The 23,972-nt window shown below is 40.0% G+C and overlaps 1 protein-coding gene and 1 non-coding gene across 3 annotated transcripts in view; one reads left to right on the forward strand and one right to left on the reverse strand.

Annotated features, from left to right (window-relative positions):
- Nucleotides 1–2,675: 2,675 nt before the first annotated feature.
- The window catches only part of LOC106903265 (chloride channel protein 2), a 94,882-nt gene continuing 73,585 nt past the window's right edge, over nt 2,676–23,972 (reverse strand). The window contains exons 18-25 of one of the 2 annotated variants that reach the window (XM_088011712.1): nt 19,913–20,024; nt 18,779–18,849; nt 18,262–18,336; nt 16,839–16,871; nt 13,642–13,680; nt 12,975–13,079; nt 7,021–7,107; nt 2,676–5,867 (exon numbers count right to left, since the gene is read on the reverse strand). In XM_088011712.1, coding sequence (XP_087867838.1) covers nt 5,673–5,867; nt 7,021–7,107; nt 12,975–13,079; nt 13,642–13,680; nt 16,839–16,871; nt 18,262–18,336; nt 18,779–18,849; nt 19,913–20,024 — 717 coding nt within the window. In that variant the 3' untranslated portion in view covers nt 2,676–5,672. The remainder of the gene's footprint in view (nt 5,868–7,020; nt 7,108–12,974; nt 13,080–13,641; nt 13,681–16,838; nt 16,872–18,261; nt 18,337–18,778; nt 18,850–19,912; nt 20,025–23,972) is intronic. The other variant, XM_088011713.1, reaches the window with a different exon arrangement.
- trnam-cau (transfer RNA methionine (anticodon CAU)) lies at nt 21,849–21,921 on the forward strand. The gene has a single exon. It is a non-coding gene; the product is annotated as a tRNA-Met (tRNA).

The raw sequence follows: 23,972 nt of genomic DNA on the forward strand, positions 1-23,972 counted from the left end.
AGGGTTATTTTACTAATTATATTAAGATGCCTAACACAGATCTTTTTCACTACCATCCCATCATTGCACACTGGATTATTATACTGTAAACTTGTAACAGCTTAATTACAAATCAGTCCCTACAGCAGCAAGAACACTTATTTAACTTACCTGAAGCAGGCTGTGCCAGCGTGGACAGATGGTGTTACAAACAACTGCTTCAAACACGGGCTGCACAGTGGCGCAGTTGGTAGAGCTGTTGCCTTGCAGCAAGAAGGTTCTGGGTTTGATTCCCGGCCTGGGTCTTTCTGCATGGAGTTTGCTGTGCATGCGTGGGTTTTCTCCGGGTACACCAGTTTCCTCCCACAGTCCAAAAACATGACTGTTAGGTTAATTGGTCTGTCTAAATTGTCTCTAGGTGTGAGTGTGTGTGTGTGCATGGTTGTTTGTCCTGTCTGTCTCTGTGTTGCCCTGTGACAGACTGGCGACCTGTCCAGGGTGTACCCTGCCTCTCGCCCGGAACGTTAGCTGGAGATAGGCACCAGCAACCCTCCTGACCTCTTGTCTTCAGAGCTCTCACTTTCAGCTCGATTACACAGTGGTCAGATTTGCTATAAACATCCCATCAATCACAGAAGGGTTTAGATTAAAGGTACAACAGAGACTTTAAAAACTTTAAAAATACCAAAAACTGAAAATTATTCTCCACTTGCATCGATGACAGACAGGCAGAAGCTCTGGAGACGGTCCGGTTGCTCCCTGCCTCGACCCACCGAAATTTCTTGGACCAAAATGGTCCAAGAAATATTCAGTGAAAGAGCTGTTTGGAGATTGTTAAATGAAATCTATAGCTTTGCATGTTCCCTTTTCTCCATGTCTGATCTATGTACTGAAAAATAACTACATCCACATCAAGATTAACTAAACAAATCCACAACGAAGGAATATTTAAGTCAATGAAAACTTTGAGTTGGGATCAGGGGCACGGCATAGGGGGGAAAAGTTATGACAATTCTAAGGGCCTTTGACGACAGGGGGCCCTTCACAAAAAAATATATTTTTTTACAGAAATTAAAAAAAGAATCGGGGCCCTGTTAATTATTGTTATTGTGTTTTTAAAAATAGTTTTTAGCAGTAAAAATTAAATGTTACCCCTCCCAGACCAAAAAGCAGATATCCATATTTGTACTAAACCCCCCTCTGGATCTGCCTGAAATGGTTCGTTCCTGCTTGACGTACTTAACGGTTAGTACAAGACAAGAACGACTGTGGCGGTTGCTATGCTGCCTAGAAAAATAATGAAGTTTTAACAAAAAATAGGGAGATAAGAGAGAGAGAAAAACAAGAGTATGAATTTGTAACAGTTTTTCTCCAAGAGAGGTGAGTAGACTGTGAGATTATCAACCATTCAGCATAGTTAGCTTAGCTACAGACTACTGTTTGCCTCCATAGTATTTAATTAATTTAAAAAAAGAAATACCAAGATATTCATATATTTAACTTGTCCCTGTACCTTTTACCACACTTGGCAACAGATGAGTCAGTCAGCAACAGCTCTAACCACCATACCAGCATAAACCCTCTTCCTTCCCCCGTCCCAGTGAAAAAGGTGAGCAACACTGTGTTGTTCAATAACAAGCTAGTTAGCATCATTCCAGGGAATCCATAGAGATTTCTCCGGGTCTTTGCTCTTTTTAGTTACACAACAAAAATACTATTTGTTGCTGAGAAATTCGAACAATCTTTATAAAATAATAATAAAAAAACAGCCTCCTGTCTGGACTGCAGCCACTCCACAGTTTTACCTTGGCTTGCATCTAAATTACAGTACGGTTGGGATTTTTGAAATGTTCAGGGGAGTGAGAATCTCAGTGTAACTCTGTAGACGCCCGTCTGGATGATGCGTTTTTTATTGAACGCAACAATTCTAGCCAATCATAAGTGCATACAGAGTTTTATAAAACGCATGTAGCCACTGCTCTACACCAGAAATTGGTCGTGTTGGCTGAATACTGAACATGAGCAGCGCACTATTGCACTATGTGGAAAATAGTGCAATAGAGGAGATTAGTAGTCAAGGACAATATACTGTATGATCCACATACGGCCTTAGAGAATTATGTTAATATGGATGTTTTCGTCTATTCTAGTCCCATCATTAGTCTTGATTCCTGTTTTATTAGATATAAAGTACACAGATTGAGATGGATTTACAGGTATTGTTCTGTGGCTCATTGGGAAGAAATATAGCGGGAACATATCTTCTCTCTTAAACATCTCTCAGGAAATACTCAGCAAACAAGACCTCTTAACCGTTTAGACAGATCAGAGCTGTTGAGCTAGAATGCACAACAATAGTTTCTTTTCCCAGATCACCATCATGCAGAGGGTTATTTAAGAATCTGGTTTGGACTTTTTAAAACAAACTTGAAGGTGATGGCTGCCTCCAATGGAAACATATTCCATTTCTGATCCTTTTGATTTACAGGTGATTTATTGCACTTGATTTTGTCAACAGTTAACAGGAATATAGCTCCACAAAACCTTCTCTGTGGGAAGGAACCATGGGGGAACAAATCACAGGAGTCCAGGTGCGTTCCAGCTGTTGCTGGAGGGGGAATTAAAGATGACAGAGGACAGGAGCGCAGCTGCAGGATGACTGAGACTCAGACAGAAAACACACTGCAACACAAACACTCGTTTGTTAAAATCATATTTATTCATCATGATGTACAAAAAAAAACAACAATGTTTTAAATTTCGATGTGAAAAATAACTCTGGAATTTTGCTCCCCTCTCTCTCTCTGGTTTGGACCACATGGCTTGCTGTAATGCACAGTCCCATAAGGAGTGGAAAGAAGATCTGGGCTCATCAAAGCCGCTCTGACTGAAGGATGGACGGAAGCACGATAAAACTGACTGTGTGCCTGGGGAGGCTTGGAAGAGAGGAGCAGCTTCGCCACACAGTCTTCCAGATAAGGTTTCCAAAAAGCCCAACTGAGACACCAAGAGTGCAGATTACTGTTGCAATGAGAATTTTAATTTCCAGAGGCTTCTGGGAAACCTTCCTCTACAAAGACCTTACCACGCTACTTCTTGTATACATAAATCTTTTTACTCTTTTCAGATTTCTTTACAAAAATAAGGTTATCTTGCATTCATGTCATCAATTAAAACAGGTCTAGAAAATGAGATGAACTACTGTTATTGCACAAATCAATTACCCACAAGCAGATCCACCAACAAAAAGAAAATGTACAACTTGTACTGTGATTAATGCAGGCTGATAAAGAGCCAGCGACCTCTCTCCACAGCAGATGAGATGAGATGAGGTGAAAGGACCCGGCAGAACAATGAGAATCGATGAAAAGGCGCAAACAAATGAACAGAACCAAATGAGACGAGTGCTTTCAGCCCCCCCTGGGGTGAACAGACACCAAGGTTGCCATGGTAGCAACTGCACACTACCGTGAAACACCATCAAGCCACTTACATATTTCGGGACGAGTGCCTGGTCTACATGTCTATGAGGAGCGAAGCAGTTCTGCACCGCTTTTATTCCCACTGATAAAAGAGAAGGAGGCACTTGTGGAATGAGCAAGTTCATTCCTTTAACTTCATTATTCTGGTTCTTCAGTTTGCCATCAGACACACGCCGCAAGCTATCACCCTGTTAGCATATTCGCATTTCACAAATAAATCTCGACTGTAGAAATGTTTCAGATAGCATGTTAAATATACAAAAATAACTTTTAAATCATTCAAAAAAAAAAAAAAAAAAGCGACAAAAAGATAAATACAAAACATGAAAAGTCTCCCCAGAAACAAAAAGAGACGAGTCAACAAGGATGATTGGTTAAGACACAAGATCATGATTTCAGATTACAGGAATGATATTAAATATATTAATCTGTAAGTTTCTGAGCCCACAAAGACTCCAATACCCGGTTATAAATCAGGAAACTCATAAAGATTACTGGATAAGAGGGAGACGCAGCAGAATGGCAGAAAATACAGACACAGGATGGCAAATCCAAGACATCATTCATCCGGCCAATCGTCTGTGTTGCTTTTGGTGCGTTTTGATCGTATAAAATAAATGCCACATGCTTTCTCTCATGCAAAGCTATGCTTTGTCGCTGCAGACACGTCCTATTCTGCAGAACCAAATAAGAAAAGATGCTAAAATCTATTTAAAACCACTGAACACATTGGGAGGCTGGGAGAGTTTTTATAAGGCAATAGAATGGTGGCAAAAATCTTTGCCTGGTCCTAAGGCATGCGTTTAGGATGTTTAGGACAGGACGGAGAAGCTGGAAGAAATGTTTTTCTCTTAATGAACAGAAGGAACTATGGAAGACATGGAAGGTATTTAGTGTTATCTGTCATGTCAGGAATCAGAAAACACAGTGCTGTTACACATTCATGCCTAACAGTAGTCTAATAATAATGCAGCAGCTAAACTCTAGTTATTTTGTCCAACTGAACAAGTTAAATCACTCCCTGTTGGTCCGTTATAGATTTCGGTCAGTGGTTTTAAGCAGACAATGAATATTTCATCAGCATTTTGTACCAGTATATAAGTGCGGTTTGTGTTGTGTCTGAGATGATATAACAGCTCACATAGAGATTAAATTCAGATTGATGAGTATCCAGTCTTCCAGACAAGCATTTGATTCCTGTCCTTCCTCCCTCCCGTCCTCCTCATCTTCCCTAACCCTCTCAGAAACTGAGAGTCAGATTTAAATAAGCAGAGAACATCCACCGTCTGAGTGCACTGCTGCAAAGTGTTTGTGTGCGTTTCAGCCTCACGTCACTTGAGGCCAGAGCTACAGAATAAAGGGAGTGTACACCATGGTGCCAATAGGCCTGGCTGCTCGCTGCACTCGACCTGATCGCTAGGTCGTGCAGTGGAGGGGTGAGCATGCACAGGAAAAGACAAACAACAAACTACTTCAGCATCTGTCCCTTTATCAGTTCAATGCTTGGTCGTGGGACAAACTGATTCTTCCAGACCTCCTGATTTATCAAGACTGAACCTCGTCACAGAGGACAATAAAGACTGAAATTTGTTCTAAAGGCGTTAAAAAAAAAAAAAAAAATCCTATACGATAGAGTCTATGCTGCCCTTCTTTTCATGCACACATTTTTCTCCTTTCATACATTCACACTCCCAGTACACACAAACATTACAGTATTCTTCCTTGTTGAATTTCAGGACTCAAGTGGAAGACTTGCTTGACATATTTTGCATCTTCAAACCTTGATTCCAACTCTAAACACAAGCATAAAATAAAATAAAGTCTACAAAAAAAAAATCCCTTTTTAAAAACTCAGACCCAGCTTTGGAGGTGACAAACACGATACACTGTGGAACCCCAAGGGTAAATGGAGAGCCGGGGCCAGGTAGGTGTTTATGTCTTCCTGTGGAGTGTCTGGTTGGGCCACAGCAAGGCTCCTGGAGGAAGCACAGGGTGAGTAAAGAAGCCGAGGAGGTGGTGTTGGAGGAGGTAGAGTGGCAGATGAGGAGAGAAGGGAGATCGGCATAGCAGAACTTTCTATACTTAAATAATGATCTGTAGCCCTGAGGAGTTTTGCATGTTTGTGGCTTTGGAGATTAAAGATCTCAATGCATCCTCCACCTCCTCTTCCCCCACCTGCACCTCTTCTTCCCATTTGTCCTCGGCTTTCCCTCACTGGGACTTCTCGTCGGACTCCGACGTGGGTTGTTCTTCTGGCAGTGACACGCTCCTGTGACGGTCCCACAGCTTATGGAGCTCTGTCGCCTCCGTCTCGCTGCTGCTGGTCCCACTGTCCCGGAAGCTGGCCAGAGGCGGACGCACCTTCACACCTTTTACTGTCACAGAGCCCTCGATGGCTTTGCGTAGCTGAAAGAATAAAGACAAGTTTAGAAAAAAAGGAATGAAAAAAGAGTTCGGAATAATGTTTTGGCTGACGTTCATCCTAAGTTGGAAAGGGACCCCAGAAATATACCCAGTCCAGTCCATCAGTTGGTTAAGTTCTACTGTTAGTTTCTTTGGGACTCTTTTTTTGTGTCGAGTTAAACTCTGATGTATTTCGATTTCACAAAAGGAAGACTTTTATTTCTTTTAAATATGAAATATGTGAGGCTCTATATTGCACAAAGAATGTGTTTTGAATATCTTGCAAAAGCATTTAATATAACAGAACTTTATTATATTTCTGAAAGGTGAAGAACAGTTTTTACATCTGGAATTCTTTGGCTATTTGATTGAAATATTTTTCATTCACTCAATATACACTTTTTTGTTAAGAACTGTGATTAAAGTAAAAAATTGGAATCCAGAAAAATTAAAATCCAAAATAATAATAATAATAAAAAAACAGTTTTGGAAAAATAAAATGGATGTCAAAGTCCCTACATGTGTTTTACTGGAACATGTGTCCCTGAAGGCGTTCTGGCAGGAGGACCATGGATGCTTTCAAGAAAAATCTGGTCTGTGTCTGACCAAGTGTCTGCATTTTTGGCATAAAGCTGAACAAGCTGTTCCCAGTTGAACTCCACTTGGGCTGCAGGTTGTCACCAGTCCTATTTTTGCTTTGTGAACAAAATCTCAAGATATCAGAAGAGAGAGTGTGTGTTTGTGTGTGTGTGTTGTTTCAACTGAGTTTCAACTTTCTTTTAGTAGCTCATGTGGTTCAGTTGGCATCTCCAGGCCATGACTGTCAGCCTTCAGCAGAGCAGTTCAGCAGCCAAAAGTGAAGGAGATGATACAAGATTCAGCTCCATGGAGACAATAGATAAGAGACAGCAATTTGCAAGAGCCTTATGTCTGCCACAGTAAATCACAGGCAGAAAAGAGGAATCATTAAAGATGACTGAAAGGCCTTTGTGTAACTGTATGCTAGTTTAGCACAGCGACAGCTCTGCTGATGAGACAGTTTTAAAAACAACAAACGCGCTGTCAGTGCTAATGGATGTCACGGATATGAGCAGAATTCGATTCTGCAATGATTATAGATCAATTCTCACAAAAAGGAGGAAAAAGCCAGCCTTACCTCCTTGAGGGAAACCACCCCGATGAGACGGCCGATGCTGGTGACGTAGGCGTGGTCGAGGCCCAGCAGGGAGAAAATGGTGTGAGTCTACGGGAGATGAAAGATGGAATTAATCTTTAGATCCAACCAGAACCTTCACAGAGACAGCTCTGTGAATGTTTCAGGCTTGAAATGGAGCTCATTTAAGGAAATGCACCACTGACTTTAATTATCCAACACTTCATTCACAAGACACTCACTGAACATGTTCAGCTAAATTGGATACAGATCCTTTGGACATCCCTGGACACACTTCCAAGAACATTCACACTTTAAAAAGGGAGAAAAAAATACTATCCCTGCAGTTGCTAATTAGCCAAAGCTAATTACCTTCACAGTTGGAAAATTGGATCCTTTTAAACTGCACATAAAAAAACCTTTTGTTATCTTAGCTATGGAACAATAATGAACTAAATTTTGTAGCAAAGCATCTTTATTAGCACAGTAGGCAACACAAGAGGTTTAACAGCCACATAAGAGCTGCAACTGTATGTGGAGATGCCAAATAGCTAGAAGCTAAAAATGGAAAGCTGAACAAAGGAACCAACACGTGTTGAAGTGAGATAAAAGTGAAAACTTGTGGTTCATTATCAGCCTGTTTCAAAACTTTTGGAATGATCAGACACTTGACAGTTCAGCTGCTGAGAGGCTAATTATATAATTTTGTTATTTAACAATTGAAACTGAAGAAAATCTGTCATGATGTAAATTTTCATGCTACCAGACATGAACATCTTACCCTATACATAATATATATGAGGGATGCGCCGAAATAAAAATTTGGCTCGATATTAACATCCAATATCCAATATTAATATTGCTGTTAAGGCAGATAACCGATTGTACTATGGTGGCCAAGATGCACAAACACACTGCAAACAGGTGTAAACGCACAGCCAATGCCTTATTGCTGAAATGTGCTATAGATAAACTTGACTGATTGATTTGAAAATGAGCTGCAAACAAGTTAATTATGCAAATTCCCAAACACACAAAAACAAGAAGCAAATGAAACAAATACTGCAAACAGAAATTCCTGCATTCACAGAAAAAAGAAGCAAAAACATAAATAACAGAACAAATTCAAATGAAGAATGCTGCAATCATAAACAACACACTGGACCCAGACAGAGCTGCCTAATGGAGTCAACCTTACATAAAAAGCCTTTCTATTTCAGCTGGCTGCTCTGTGATTTTTTTTCCGATGAACTGCTGTTATTTTATAGTGCCACTGGTGAGGCTGTGAGATGAGCAGACTGTTGCTTTCAGTCAAATGGTTATAACAGTGAAAAATACCTGGCAACAAGCTGATGGACTTGTTTGATAAATATCAAAATCTAAAAAAGAAGTGAGATTTAATGCCAAAAGCTAAAGAATTAATAGAGCCATTGCTTGAACCTAATAATGGAAAAAAACAAACAAACACAAAAGAACAAAATACAAATAAACAAAAATATTCAGCTTAAACTTCTTAAAGCACTAAGGTCTATTCACCCTGATTTTACCAAAAAAAGATGAGCTTCAGACAAATTACAGCAGGATGAGGTAGTAGAACTGCTTCAAGTGCCTTTATCCAGTAGATCTACTGAATTGTTAGCCTTGGCACAGCCAAGTCCCGGTCTGTCTCTGTCTCCTGTGGTGTCCCACAAGGGTCATTCCTAGGGCCCCTGCAATTTTCCCTTTACTTGCTGCCTTTGGGTCAAATCATTAATCGGCACAACATCTCCTTTCATTGCTATGCTGATGATATACAACTTTACATTAGAACTGGAGCATCATCACCACCATTTTCACTCACTGCCTTCACTCACTACTTGCCTGGAAGAGATAAGGACGCGGATGAATCAAAATTTTCTTCAGTTAAACTGCTCCAAAACTGAGGCCATATTGACTAGCACACCTCACCAGGTTCAATCTTCAACTTTGACAACTATTTTCTTTTCTGGACAAGACATCCCCCTTTCCACCACTGTTACAAATCTTGGAGTTAGAATGGATTCCCATCTTACATTTGAAAATCACATTAAGCATCTGTTTAAAATCTGTTTCTTTCATCTTCGTAATATCTCCAATTTTCGTCCATCTCTCTCTTTGTCTGATGCCGAGACTCTCGTCCATGCCTTTGTCTCTTCCAGGCTCGACTACTGCAACTCTCTGTTTGTTGAAATCCATAGAAAACATCTTCAGAAGCGTCAATACATTCAAAACAGCACAGTCAGGATTCTATTGAGAGCCCGTAAATCTGACCATATTATACCTATTCTGCATGATCTTCATTGGCTTCCTGTCACCTACAGAATTCAGTACAAAATTGCTCTCATTACCCATCAGTGCTTAAACGGAATCTCACCGGATTATCTGAAGGACCTTCTCATTCCACATTCATCCACCAGATCTCTACGATCACAAGACTGCAACTTCCTCCACCTTCCTCGTTCCAGATTAAAGACCATGGGAGATTGAGCATTCGCTGTGGCTGCCCCCCGTCTCTGGAACTCTCTCCCAGATTATTTGAGAGCTCCGCAACCATTGGTTGACTTTAAAAGACACTTAGAGACTTTTCTATTTAAGCAAGCCTATTCTGCCTCCACATGATTTTTATGATGCTGATTTCATCTATGATTTTAGTTGCACTGTGTAGCACTTTGAGATTTTTGCTAATGAAAAGTGTGGTACAAATTAAATTGATTATTATTGTTATTATTATTAATTGGGTTGACTGATGAATGACAAAAAGCTTTTTCATATGCAACAAAAAACCAACCTCATTCTTTATTAATAGGTAGTAATCTCCATTAATATGTTGAACTGAACAGAAACTACTAAAGCAACCCCAGGTCTGTACTGCAGGCAGTGGGCAGGATGGACCCTCTGAATATACTCTTTCCAACTAAAATGTTTCTTCAGTATCACCACTATTCTTCCATATTTTAACAATTATTATAAAATAATTTTAACAATCCTGTTAGTATCTTTGTTTGGATGACAGAAAACATTTAGATCCGCCTGAACATTACCATTTTCACCAGAACCAAAGAATGTGTTCTTTTACACAACTCTTGAAGGAATGAAGCTGCTCATTACATAAATTAGGTCAGAATTGTTGCCAACAAAATGCTTTAATCCCGCCAGTAGTATTTTACTAGGCATTTCCTTATCCAGTTAACAAAAAGGCTTTTCTTTTTACCCTGTGTTTGTTGCTCTGTAATTGTAAAAGTTGAGTATTAAGTGGTTGAACTTTAGGATGTATGCCAATAATGAGAGAATAATAACGAGCAGAATGTCTACCGTTAACCTTTAATTTAATTCATAGTTCAAAAATCAAAACAGCAGAAATAAAATAGATAGTGGAGATTGTTATTATTTTTTGTGTGTGTTATTTAACACTAATACCATACTGTTATTCAGTTATGGTCAAATGTTAAACATTAAGAAATACATCAAATAAAACAGCTCCTTTATTCTAGTTTTTCTGCTTTAATCAAAAGCAGTTACGTGGTGGTATGTTTATTCAAGGTCATCATACTTATGCCTATTTGTTGAATTATAGTATTTACACTGGAATAGGGTGAATTTGTGCAGCTAGAGAAAAATAAAAAGACTGAATCTTCAACTACTTTTCTGCTGGATAAGATGGTTTTTATTTCTGAGGCAAGCTGCACTTTAGTTTTGGGAGACTTTCCCCATCTGGGATAGCTGGAATTGATCCCACAGAGCACAGAAAATAAAGGCTGTGCCAAGAAAAATATTGTTGAGTGTTCTTTAGGCCACGGTAAGCTGCAATGTAATTTGTCAAATAGGTATCCCAGAGGAGAATGCAGCAGCTTCAGTGAGGACGCCAGCATCTCTTTAAATTGAGGTGCATTGATTGATGCCACTGCACAGGCTTTTTCACAATCAACTGATCAGCAGCACACTAATTATCAGCAACCAGAGATCCCAGCTACAACCTGTGTTTATATTTATTCCACAGTCATTTGGCACACAAACGTAGAAAGAATTCCACCAACTATCATCAATGAATAAATGAGTCAATCATCAGAAGAAGTACCTTTGCATTTTCTTCTAAAAGTGATGGCACTGTTTATGTTGAGGGAGATTGTGTGTGATGTTGACTTTTTGCAGGATGCAGTGAAAGGAGGGAAGCGAGATGTATTGGTGCAGGATCCCTCGCTCTTAAATGTTTAAAGAGTATTCATACGGAGCCCCGAAGACTTTGGAGAGCCACAGTAGCATTATAGATGGGAGACATTAGGTGCTGCCATGGCTGCTGGCAAGTCAAAGGAGCTCTAAGCAGGTGCACTCTGTATGAAGTTTTTCAACCCACAGCTGTGTTTGTGTGACTGTAGACTGAGCCTCCTCAGGGCTGCAGAAATGTGAAGCAGGAAAGAAAATAAAGAATGAAGCTCCTTTCTTTCACTCAGCAGGTAATGAACTTTAACTTCAATTGTCCTTTGCTACTGTTTATATGATGCTTTAGTTTTGCACATCTAAAAATTTAAATATCTGCCATTCTTCACAAATTAGCTCAAACTTAGTAAATGTAAATTATTAAGTCTCACCACAAATAGTTTTTTGATTTAGGTCTGGATTTTGACTGGGCCTTTTGAACATGTGACCATATTTTAATGTGAACCATTTAATTGAAGCGCCTGCTGTATGTGTAGGTTTTTTTGGTTCTGGAAGGTAAACTTATTCATCCCATCAGCCCTTTATTAGAGTGTTTCCCAACCCTGATCCTCAAGGCACACTGGCCTGCATGTTTTAGGTATTTCCTTGCTGCAGCCCAGCTGATTTCAATTGATAACTGATTAACAGGCGTTTCCTGAACTGCAATCAGTTGAGTCAGGCACATTAAATCAAGGAAACCTCTAAAACATGCAGGACAGTGTGCCTTGAGGACCAGGGTTGGGAAACACTGCGTTAGTATACCAGATGAAGAAAGGAATTCCCACAGCATGATGCTGCCACCACCAAAATGCTTGACAGTATGATGTGTCCAGGATGATGTGCAGTTCTAGTTTTCCACCACACAAAGTAATTTGACTCAAAGCAAAAGGTTGGTCTCATCTGATCAGAACACTCAGGGGTGTCAAAATGTAATCTGAAAAGTGTGCACATCACACCACACTTTTCAGATTTTCCCTCCACTTCACAACAATGTGCTACTTTATGTTGGTCTACCATAAAACCTCGGCATTGATGTTTATAACATGACACTGTGAGGAAACGGTCAAGGGTTGTGAATACTGTAAAGCAGTGGTCCCCAAACTACGGCCCGCGGGCCGGATCCAGCCCGCCTCCACATTTGGTCTGGCCCCCTGAACAATACCAGAGAGCATTTCGATTTTTTTTCATATACCGTATTTTCCAGACTATAAGCCTCTACTTTTTTCCTAAGCTTTGAACTATGCAGCTTATTGCCTGGTGCGGCTTATATGTGGATTTTTCTTTAACCACCAGGGGGCTCTTTAGCAGGAAGTGAATCATTGGAAGTCAAAATTGGAAATAAAAGAAGAAACAGAATTAGGTTTTAATAGGGAATTGAAATTTGAGAATGTTGTTGATGAGTTAAATAGCATTGAGGGGGATTTCCTGGATTTTTTCTGTGAAGAACCCAGAGAGGGTTATTTGATTGTGCTTTCTGGAAAACAATAAATTTTTACATTTAGGCACTCCTGCAATCGTCACACTTTTTCTGTTACAAACTGACTCTGGCTCCCCACCAGAGAAGGGAAAAGTTATGTGGCCCTCAAAGGAAAAAGTTTGGGGACCCCTACTGTAAAGCTTTAAGGCTCTGTACAGCTCAGAGTGGCGACTGGCTAATCCCTCTAAACACTGAGAAACACACCCGTCAGGAAGGATGCACTTCTATGCACAAAGAGGGTAAACAGCAGCTGTAGCTCCAATCAGACCTTATGCAGCGAAGTGCGCTCCACCAGCTGAAAGGGGGCGGGGTCAATCTTGCAGTTGTTGAAGTTGACTTGCTCATCAAGCTGCCTCTCCTCCCACTCTGCAATCTGCAAATCACACAGATTTGGAAGATCAGAGATGACCAGCAAAAATTTTAAAAGACAGAAAGATGGCAAAAACAGTGAAGTGCTTTGCAGTAGTGTCAGTGGTCAATGTGCCTCTGACACCAGGGTAAGTGACCCGTATGGGCACATTGAAAAAAAAGTCAAGGGCCAAGGTTTGTCGGACTGATGACATCAAGCGTAACCAGAGTTTCCAGTAAGACAAACATAGGCTTTGAAATGAGAAGAGATGAAATGAAAAGTAGTCTCCATGTATCGAAGACTTGAAAGAAGTTCCTCTGTGTGACACCAGCATCAACCCTAACCTCCATGATTTCCCTCAAGGTCATGTCTTGGAGGGTGCCCCTACAACTGCTGCGCCCCATTTCCTTTCTGGACAGCTCAATTCTTCAAACACTAACTCAGATTACCTTAAAGACATCATCAGGGACATTTTTAAGAGCTGTCAAGATGTATAATATTGTATTGTTCTGCTGGGAGAGAGCTGCTATTAGTTGGGAAGTCTGTGCCACAATACAAACATTGTGTCATCAACTCTGGGTCTTACCTCACGAAGTGTCATGTCGTCTTCCACATCTCCATCATCCTGTAGATGAGAAGCAATAGAAGAGAAATCAGTAACATGAATTTAGGTTATTTCATGTTTTAACTAAAAACAGCTAAAACATGAACCAAGTACATCAGAAACGGATGGTAAACAAATGAAAGAGAGTTCTGGTTTCTTTGTTACTTTCTTAAATATTTCTCATTTCCAGTTCTACCCTCTAGGCTACAGCTGTGAACAGAAGGCAGAAACACATGGAAGACATCAAGAATGTTATACTGCACCAATGTCTTGTGACAAATGGACAGAAATGGAATGAGACTAAAAGAGTGACAGGAGCACATTAATAAGTGCGCGAGATGTGATATATGAGATGTCATAGTATATGATCATTATAAAGAAGGATCTGTGGTAAGTTTCAATAGAAAGCCCAATATCATTGTTTGACCAGTTTGAGTCGAACCAGCAAACACACTCTTTGCAGGCGACCAAATTAAAACCCGCAGAGATCTGGGTGAGGAGAACGATAATGTAAGGCGTTAATTCATGCCTCTGTGACAAAGTATGACAAATTAGCATCGAAGTAAAGATGAGTTAAATAAATAAATCAGATAATCCATCCTTTATTACCATTTCAAACTGAAAACTAAAATCCAGCCATAATCGTATACATTACATGGAGTGGGGAGAAACATTCTAAGCTTGATTTCCTTTAGCATTTCACAAAGTTGGAACATTTAGAGAGTTTGGTAATTCGGGTTTGAAGACAGTTTTTCCAACATCAGTCCCAAACATCTCAATAAATAAAGCGAAATATGGATGTTGTGAGGACTTGGTTACCCCATGCTTTGTTGCAGAGTTTTTTTTTTAATCCTCCCTTATCATCCTACTCACTCTCTGTGGGGACAAGATTAACATGAGGCCTCGTCCAGCTCAGTGTCCAGTGGCTAGAAGGACTGTGACTCTCATAATAGTCATACCTCTGGGTAAAGTAGTGATGGATTGCTAATTATACGTTCTTGAATCCTATAAATAACTGAAAACAATAATGCATAATGTACTTTTCATCATCTTTAACAAATTGTTAGGGGTACCAACAATTGTCCCACTGGGAATTTTAAAAAGTCCCATCTTGACTGATTTTTCTCCCTATTGAGTACATGTTCTCAAAATGACAGTTGGATTTTTCTGAATTTGTTTTATTGTGTGATCACGCTGCTCCTGTGGCTTTTTACACCACAGGAGCCTATAAATGGGCCTGTATGAGCAGTGGGTTGTAAAATGCAGTCATTTTCTCATGTGTTTGCAATCATGTATTTACATTAACAAGACTGAATTTAGGAAAACATGTGCCAGAGCAACAGAGAGATGAAGGGCGACCCAGGGGATGATGGGAACTCAGTTTATTTATCTTCATTGCTGCCGAAGCTGACCTGTCGCCAACAGGATTCAGACACCCAAACCCCGTATGGACCTTCACTACCCGGGATTCAGACACCCAAACCCCGCATGCGCCTTCACTGGACCACCCCCTGGATCTCCAGAACCATGGAGGACCAAGGAATTTGACTTGACCCCACCTTGGTTCTCCAGAACCAGGGGGAATCATGGACCTTTTCTACCTGGGATTCAGGCACCCAAACCTCGCAGGACCTTGGCTGGACCACCCCTGGTCCTCCAGAACAAGCATCTATACACTGGTCCCAAAGAACCCCCCCCCCCACACACACAATCAACCACAGTACTCAAACACTTAGTAAAATACCAAAAATACCCCTATGTCCAAGCCAACCCTCCCTCGTGTCCCGCAGCCCTTCCCCCACACACTCACAATGGACCAACAGTACTCAAACACTTATTACATACCAAAAATACCCAAATGTCCCACAATCCATCATGGCGGCAGGTTCTCAGATCTTAAAATCATGGTTCAGAGTGTAAAACAAGACCTCCAACCAGTGGAAAGTGCATAGAATGCAAGTGCTCCCAAATGTCCTTTTTGGATCCCAAATGCCCCATATACAGTAATACCGCCATGGCAAAGTTTGCTTTCCCAGACACTAAAGTAACTTTCAGGACATGTCCTGGGAAAATAAATGGGAGGTTAGGGACATTTGGGAAGCCGACTCTTGGTCTAACTCCTGCTCCATCTGCCTAAGCACAGACTGGGCGATGAGCTTCACAAGTATACTCTTCAATCATTGATTAAAATCATAAATGGCAGCATCAGATGAAGCAGATTGACTGGTGTCCATCAATTAATAATAAACATTATAAATAAATACCGACAGACTTGAAAATCTGATGTGAATTAAAATTGCCTTGCAGAAATTTGCCTCCTAAGGTTATGGTAATTACTGTGTTAAAAAAAAGTAATATAGTCTGAACATTTCAAATTAAAGCTAATCTTTCCAGTGTGTGTTCTGCGAATTGGTGACTTGGTGCTGCTCTGGTTGCGTTAACCAAATATTGTGGCATGCTGTCATCAGGGGCTGCAGTGATGGTGGAGATTGTTCTCTTGACTGCGACCAAGCGACCAACGACTTTGGCTGTCTGGCAAAACCAGGACAGTACGGAACAAGTTGCCAGAGCAGAAGCAGACAAAAAAAACAACACGAACACCCCATCAATTTCCAAGAAAATTGTGATTTTTTTTCTTTTTTTTTTGCAAAAATATACAAGTTGAAGTCATAAAGAAACGCCCAAAGCTTTAAATAGCAGCTTCAGAGGTTATAAAATGGTAAACTGTGTTTAAATTCAGCTTATTTACAGAGTAAATCTAACCGCCAGGCATCTGAGTTTCGGGCTGTGTGGAAACTCGCAGTTGTTTAACATACCGGCTTTGTTCGGCTATTCACAAGCTTACGCTATTGGCTTCAGCCAATAAGTTACACAATTGAAAGAAACATACGGCTACTTATTGCAACCACAACAAGATCTGTAACTTAGAGGAATTCTCCACTTCGGTCATTTTCTCCAGAGTTCATGTACAAGGTGTAAATGGATTCTTTAGCAGCAGAAAGGGTGGCAGGACACAAGCTGAACACAAGTTTACTATAGTAACTGTAAAAGCAAGAAGGTTGCAACCAGAAACTTTAGAGGAAAGTCTAAATACAGGACATCATTGACACAAAAGTGATCTGCCTGTGCTTTTTAATACTGGACCCATACAGGAATGTTTGAGAAACAAATGTGCTCACCACAAAGAAACCCTTTAGGCTGGGAGGTGGCTCCTAGTGAATGAAATGATATGTGATGAGCGGAGAACAACATTACTGGATGCTCACTGATGCTTTCAAACAGGTGAATGCATTCAGACGGATTTATGTTAAAATAAACTGTGTTTGATTTGAGCAACTGAAATTGTCTGTCATGCAAAGTCGGCTGATCCAGTGAAATAATTCCCAATTCCCAATTAGATGCTCATTTCACTGATTGACATGCATTGCTGCTTGAATAATTGGACGACGGATTAAATCCCACACTGATATTTTTGGAGGATGCATCATTTAGTTTGAGGTGGTGTCAGCTCTTTATCAATTATCTGATATTAAATATAATGCTACATGCAAGGATTCAACCTGATGTCGCTCTATGTAGTTAAATATATGGGGTGAAAGAAATGGTTACAAGAGTGTAAAGGATTATTTTATTAGGTCACTCCAGAAACAGGGCGGGGCCTGCTCTGGGAGGCAGTCACTGATTGGACACCTCGGGTGACATCCATGATGAAAGACAGCATGCTTGACTGAAATATGCAGAACACTTGACCACAACTCCACTGAAAATTGGCTGTAGTCTTTGCCAAATGGACCATATTGTCAAAATGGACGAAGAGCTTTCTGTAATGTTTCTGTATATTTGGAACAAAACGCATCAAGTTAAAGTGGTTTCTTTTCCTACATGCTGTAGAAGAGCAGCTGATGTCTCGCCTTTAAGCAGCTCTGACACTAAAGAAGTCATTATATCAAGATGAATAAAAGTTCAAACACAAACACAGCTTCCTAACTTTTATAAATTTCTTTCAAAAATTGTTTATCTTCAGAGTTAAAAATGTAATTTGGTTGAGGAATTATACTGTAAGGTCTACAAAAACACTAATTATGTGGGTTATAATTGCTTATTACTTATGGTCAGAGGTTCAAAGCATCTTATTGGTATATGTTGTATATGTTGGCATGCCAGTGTTTTTTCCCCCTTGTTCTATGTGGTCCATTGTCCAAGGTAAAAATAATTTTTTTAACTGATGATACAAGGACACTTTGAGGCAGTGGAATCAATACAAAGCAGCAGTGTCATGTTAGCAGTCAAGTGTTCTGTATGTCTCCTGACCAGCAGACCAACGGAAACTGGTTAAGCTGTATGGATCAAAGCCAAAACCTACAATATCAACTATTAAAAGAAGAGAAAGGTCACTGGTCAGGTTACAGGTTGGATCAGAAAGAGGATGCTCTACACTGGCACGATGGGACAGCTTTGGCTGAGCTCAGCCCAGATCGCTGTCCATCGGCGTTTGGGATTAGCCCTGAAATGGGATGGCTGTGTGACAATTGATTGATCGGTAGATGGATTGTTGGAGAGCGGATTCCAGGCATGCTGGGAGCCCAGAACGGTGGCTCTTACCACGATGGATATCCGGACTCGTTTGGATGGCCTCCTTTGCTCAGGAGACACTGGGGTCTCCATATTGTTGTTTTTCTTCCATGGTGACCAGAGACAAGCACACAAAGTTAACAACCTGAACGTCACCTTGACTTTGTAAATACATTAATATTTTTTTAAAAGCCTCTGGAAAACACCGACATTACAAAACGTCAATGTAGTAGAACAATCCATTTGCAGGATAAAATAAAGTGCGGCAAGACACAAGGCTGGGACAAAGTGAAAGATTTTAAATGGAAGCCACCTAAGACTGTGTGTGAGTGTTTTCTGAATATGCATGTGTGAGAGAGTGGGAGGTACTGTACTGTAAAGCGTGAAGGACTGTTTGTGAGAGATAGGATAGGACTGTGTGGGTGCACTGAATGTGTGAACGGCAGAATGTGAGTCACCGTGTGTGTGTGTGTGTGCGTGTGTGTGTGTGTGTGTGTGTGTGTGGGCTCCTGTTGATTGGCTGCATTCAAGGACATGGTTCTCTCACCTCCAGACCTTCTACGTCTGGACTGGAGCAGAACAGGCTCTTCAACGCTATGCCAGAATGGTCCTGTGGGCCTGCAAAGGGAAAATAGAAACATTTACAATCATCGCTTGACATTGTTTGATCAGTAGATAAATATTCAAACCGATGATGTTCTCCTTACTAGTCATGATTTAATTGTTTTGACAGTAGTTGCACTAAATCTCTCCAAAGCTTTCTTCCTCAGCCGCCTCTTCCTAGCTGTGACCTAAAATGACCTAACGATTCTCTCAAACAAACGGAGACATAATGTCTCCAGCTGGTCCATGTCAGTCAAAGCCCGTCTCCCATTGTGACCTGTTTGAAGCACCTTTCCTAGAATCTCTTTATTCAGAGTCTCCTAGACTGCTGAGCTCCTCACTCTCCATTAAAGAAAAGCTGAAATACTTCAACATCAGATTTGGCTCAGCTTTTGTCTGATGAAGGTATAAAAATCATGAGTGATATATACCTTTGGGTTCACAACACTACTAGGGTGAACAATAAACATACTTGCTTCTTTGTGTTTACAAAGTGAGAAATTTATCACCAATAGGAAGAAGGATCAGAAGCCAACTTCAGCATTCAGTAATTACAAACTTTTTTAGGCTTCTTAGAGAGTGTTAGCATGTTTCATGAGAGGTCTTTAATTTTTTCTGCACTGCTATTTTTTTTTCTGGAATATGAATATCAGTGAAATTGATCTTAATGTGCAAATTAACTCTCTATTTTTATTTTCTCTGTAAGGAAGTTGGCAAAGTCATTGCAGGCTCATCTAGAGTTCACTCACAGGAGGGTTTGTCAACCTATCAACTAAGGCACAAGGATTGTTGATGTTTTTGTTGTTGCTTTATTTAACCAGGTAAACCCCATTGAGATCTAGATCTCATTTTCAAGAGGAACCTGGGCAGAAGTCTGCAATACACAACAACCTGTTTTTTGCTATTGATTTCTGAAAAGAATGCCTCCTTTGCATGTTTCAAGGTGGAATGACAGTCTCTGTTTATAGATTTCATAGTGAGCCTAGAGTCGTGTTTTAGGCCGTTTATGTTCAGCCAGTCAGAAGTCTTCAAGTATTACTTTGATTAAATAATTATCATTACCTTAGTAGTTACTTACTAGTGGGAAGCTCAGTGGGTCTCTCCACAACAGATGATCTTTTCAGTGCAGGTTTCAGAGGCTTCTGACCAGCTGGACGAGTTGGACTGAAGGTGGACTCCTCAGTAGAAATCTAAGCACAAACACAAAGATGAAATCTAAACCACCTAATCTTCCCTTAACGCTCCATCACTCTCACTAACGTCGGACCCATTAGATCACATGTGTCAAACTCAAGGCCCGCGGGCCACATGTGGCCCATGTCATTTTATGTGGCCCCCCCAGCATTTTATAGGCTGATGATTGACTTAAAATTGGTTTTGAGCACGAATTGATTACAAACTACATCTCCCACAATGCATTCAGATTGTTACCAGCCAACATTGCGGCTTCTCACCACTAGAGAGCAGCAGAGTCACCTCAAGCTGCTTATTGATTTTCCCAGCGAATAAAACTGAGACATCGACAAGCTAACATCAAAACGTCCAAGAAAAGAAAAATAAATTTACAAGACTGTGAATGAAGATGTGTGTGAGTTGGTGTCAGGGCGCGTTAGACTTTTTTTGTTATCCGTTATCTTGACCGACATTAAAAAAACGGTCATGTACTATTTTTATCCGTGAAATCACAATCATATTAACATCGGATATTTAGTCGCATTTTTTGCGGTTTAGTTAATATTCACCGTGAATCGCTAATTCATCAGTCAGTTGGATCCGTCTGATCCAAACAGATGTAAAACTCTGTGAGTGTTTTACCCTGTCCGGTGTGCGCTTTTACCAGGATTATTATTTATTTATTTATTCGCGTGGTTTCGCTTCTTCGAAACGGACAGATGTTACGACTGCAGCTCCTCCAGACCGCCGCTCTCCTGGATAACGTGAACCCAGGAGGCTCCATTTGTTAAAACCACTGGATGAGTTACTCCCAGCGGTTTTTAATACTTCGCAGCAGCGGAGCCGCGTCCGCAGTGGTTGAGCAGTGGACTGCACATGTTGCAGTCTAATTAACTTCTGCGCCGTCATTTATTTCCTCAAGATAAACTACCGGCTCCTCAAATGGATTAACACAACCAGGGGCGCAACTACATATTATTCAGGTGGATGCGAAAACATAAATGAACCATTTTTAATTTTGAAGTGTTGATTTTATTTTTGAACTGTTATTTATTGTGAAGTGTTGATTTTATTTTGTATTGATTTCATTTTTGAACTCTTATTTATTTTGAAGTGTTGATTTTATTTTTGAACCCTTATTGTAAAGTGTTGATTTTATTTTTGTATTGATTGATTTTGTATTGATTTTATTTTTGAACCCTTATTTATTTTGTAGTGTTGATTGTCTGAAAGACCTTATGCATGAATTGCCCCATATGGGGTTTGAACCGCTGACCTCAGCATTACCAGCACGGTGCTCTAACCTGCTGAGCTAACTCACCTACCTTACAAACTGTTGAGTTTCCATGGATTTAAGAAGAACTTACATGATTTTACCACAATGAAAATTTGATAAAAGTGCTTATATTCTAATGTTTTTCAAAACAACATACATAATATTTTATTTTCCAGAGATTTTGTATTTTGAAGTCTTGATATTATTTTTGAACCATTTTTAATTTTCAAGTGATTGTATTTCAGAGATATTTTTTATTTAATGTCTTAATTTTATTTTTGAACCATTTGTAAGTATTGATTTTATTTTTTAGCCATTTAGCCAAGTCTCTGTAGAACCATTTGTCTCTGCTAATGACATCTTTAATACATTTCTTTGATCCCAGGCTTAGTTTATGGACTGTAATGTGAAATTGGGCACAATTATAAGTCTGACAGTTTGTTTACCAAGTTACTGTGCTCTCTGGATCTTTGGTATAAGTATTTGACATCGTTCCATGCCCATCATTGACATTAGTCTCTAACAAAATGTGGATCATCTACCAGGAACACCTCAAAGAGCATGAGTTTCTGTAGTGTAGTGGTTATCACGTGTGCTTCATACGCAAAAGGTCTCTGGTTCGAAACCAGACAGAAACAGATTTTGCATGTTCTATTCATCAGAGGTGTTTACTAAAGGTCAACAAGGATTCTGTGGTGTCATGGTCTGTACTCTCAATCCAGGCATCTGAGTGCAAACCTCAGTTGAAATGTTAATGCGTTGCATCTCACATCATCAACTTTGGAACCTCAAAATGAAACAAAGCAGAGAAGTTCAGTTCCAGTAGTGTAGTGGTTATCACATTTGCTTCACACGCAAAAGGTCTCTGGTTCGAAACCAGACAGAAATGGTTTTTGTAGGTTATGCATCTCTTGGGGTGCAGTGAGACAATAAGAGCCTTCCCCGTTCGTGATGGTTCATTTGTCAGTCGGCTTCTTTGAAACCGAAGCTACTTTACTTCAATTACCAATTGGCAGTTCTATGGCGTAATGCACATGTGTCAAACTCAAGGCCCGCGGGCCACATGTGGCCCCCCAGCATTTTATAGGCCAATGATTGACTTAAAATAGGTTTTGAGCACGAATTGACTACAAACTACATTTCAACCAAAGGTTTGTAATGCGCTTCCTAAGCAGACGCTCCACAGCGTCCGGTCCATAACTCAACACGCTGACAGCTCCCGGTCAGAAAGACGCATTTAGTTCAGAGACCATGAGATGATATTCAGAAAGGATTTTTTAAATTAATTGATTTCAGTTGCCTCTGAGACTAAATCTTTGCATAAAGTCTATAATGTCTGCCCATGTGACTTGTTTTTATTATTTGTTTGCTTACCTTTAAACACTGATTTAAATATTGTAATTTTTAAACTGAGCAGTAATTTTTACATCCATGGAAACTCAAATGTAATATTTTAAACTTCAATACATAAAATCAGTTATTTAACAATATGAGGTGGTGTTTAATTTATTTTTAACATTGTATTTTTATACATTTATGCTAGAGGTGCCCAAGTCTAGTTTTCCAGAGCTACCATCTGCAACTTTAGATGCATTCCTTCTCTAACTCACCTGGACCATTGACTCATTATAAGCCTCTACAGAACTGAATGAGGGAAGTCAACCTTTCGTCTGGGGTGTGTTTTAGCAGGGATGCACTCCTGATTTGTACCGTCAATGTGGCCCGTTGAGGGGGGCCAATATGCTGAAGTGGGCCTCGGTGAAATTGAGTTTGACACCCCTGCATTAGATAAATGAATGTGCTTTCAGCAGAGTGAGGAGATGGAAACAAATCAAGGGAGTGAAGGAGGCAAGACAAAAAAGAAAATGCATACAAAGACACAAGAGGCCAGTGGGAGGAATAAAGTTCAGAGGCTGAATGTGGGGTTGGCTTTGATTTAAAATTTCATGACTGCAGTGGGTTTTCTTTCAGCCATTTCCATGACCTGAAGACATTTTTGCTCAGCTATGTTATTGATGCTCAGAAAGTGAGGAAAACATCTAGTTTCAGCCATAAAGAAGTGATTGCTTATGTGAAAAAAGTGAGAATATTCATTGTTAATGATATTTTTAAAGTTTCCAGTTCAATTATATAAGGTAGTTACACTTGTGTGTCTTACTCCCTATAACTGAATGCATTATTCAACAAAATCTTCTGAGAGTTCCACTAAAAGACAGAAGTGTTTCTCTGATTAGCTGCATTATGTGGGTAATATTGGGGGGAAACCAAGCGTTGCAGAGTAAACAAATAAACTTCTAATTGCTGAATTCATTAGGAGCAGAGTTGTCTTTTAAACATGGGTGTGTGTAGATTGTTGATGACTTAAAATATGGCATTCCTGAAAGACTTGAATAAAAGTGTCCTCACAGCATGTTTCACATTGTTTTCAGGAGTAATGTGCAGTTCTAGTTCTCCTATGTTGCATGCCGTTTTGTAGGACCAAAATATTTAATTCAGTTTCATCTGAGTGGAGCATCTTTCTCAAAGGTTTACTACATCTCCTGCAGGGTTGGTGGCAAACTCTAAATGACCTGGCTTGTTTCAGTGATTATTTTTTACATGTCTCTCTTCCATAGAACAGATTTGTAGTGTATAACTAATAATTGTCCTGTCAATAGACTTTCTGCATCTCTTAGAGCTTCCATTGACC

This window comes from Poecilia mexicana, unplaced genomic scaffold (assembly GCF_051168715.1).
Source record: "Poecilia mexicana isolate PSO_F unplaced genomic scaffold, ASM5116871v1 scaffold_13, whole genome shotgun sequence".
NCBI lineage: Eukaryota > Metazoa > Chordata > Actinopteri > Cyprinodontiformes > Poeciliidae > Poecilia > Poecilia mexicana.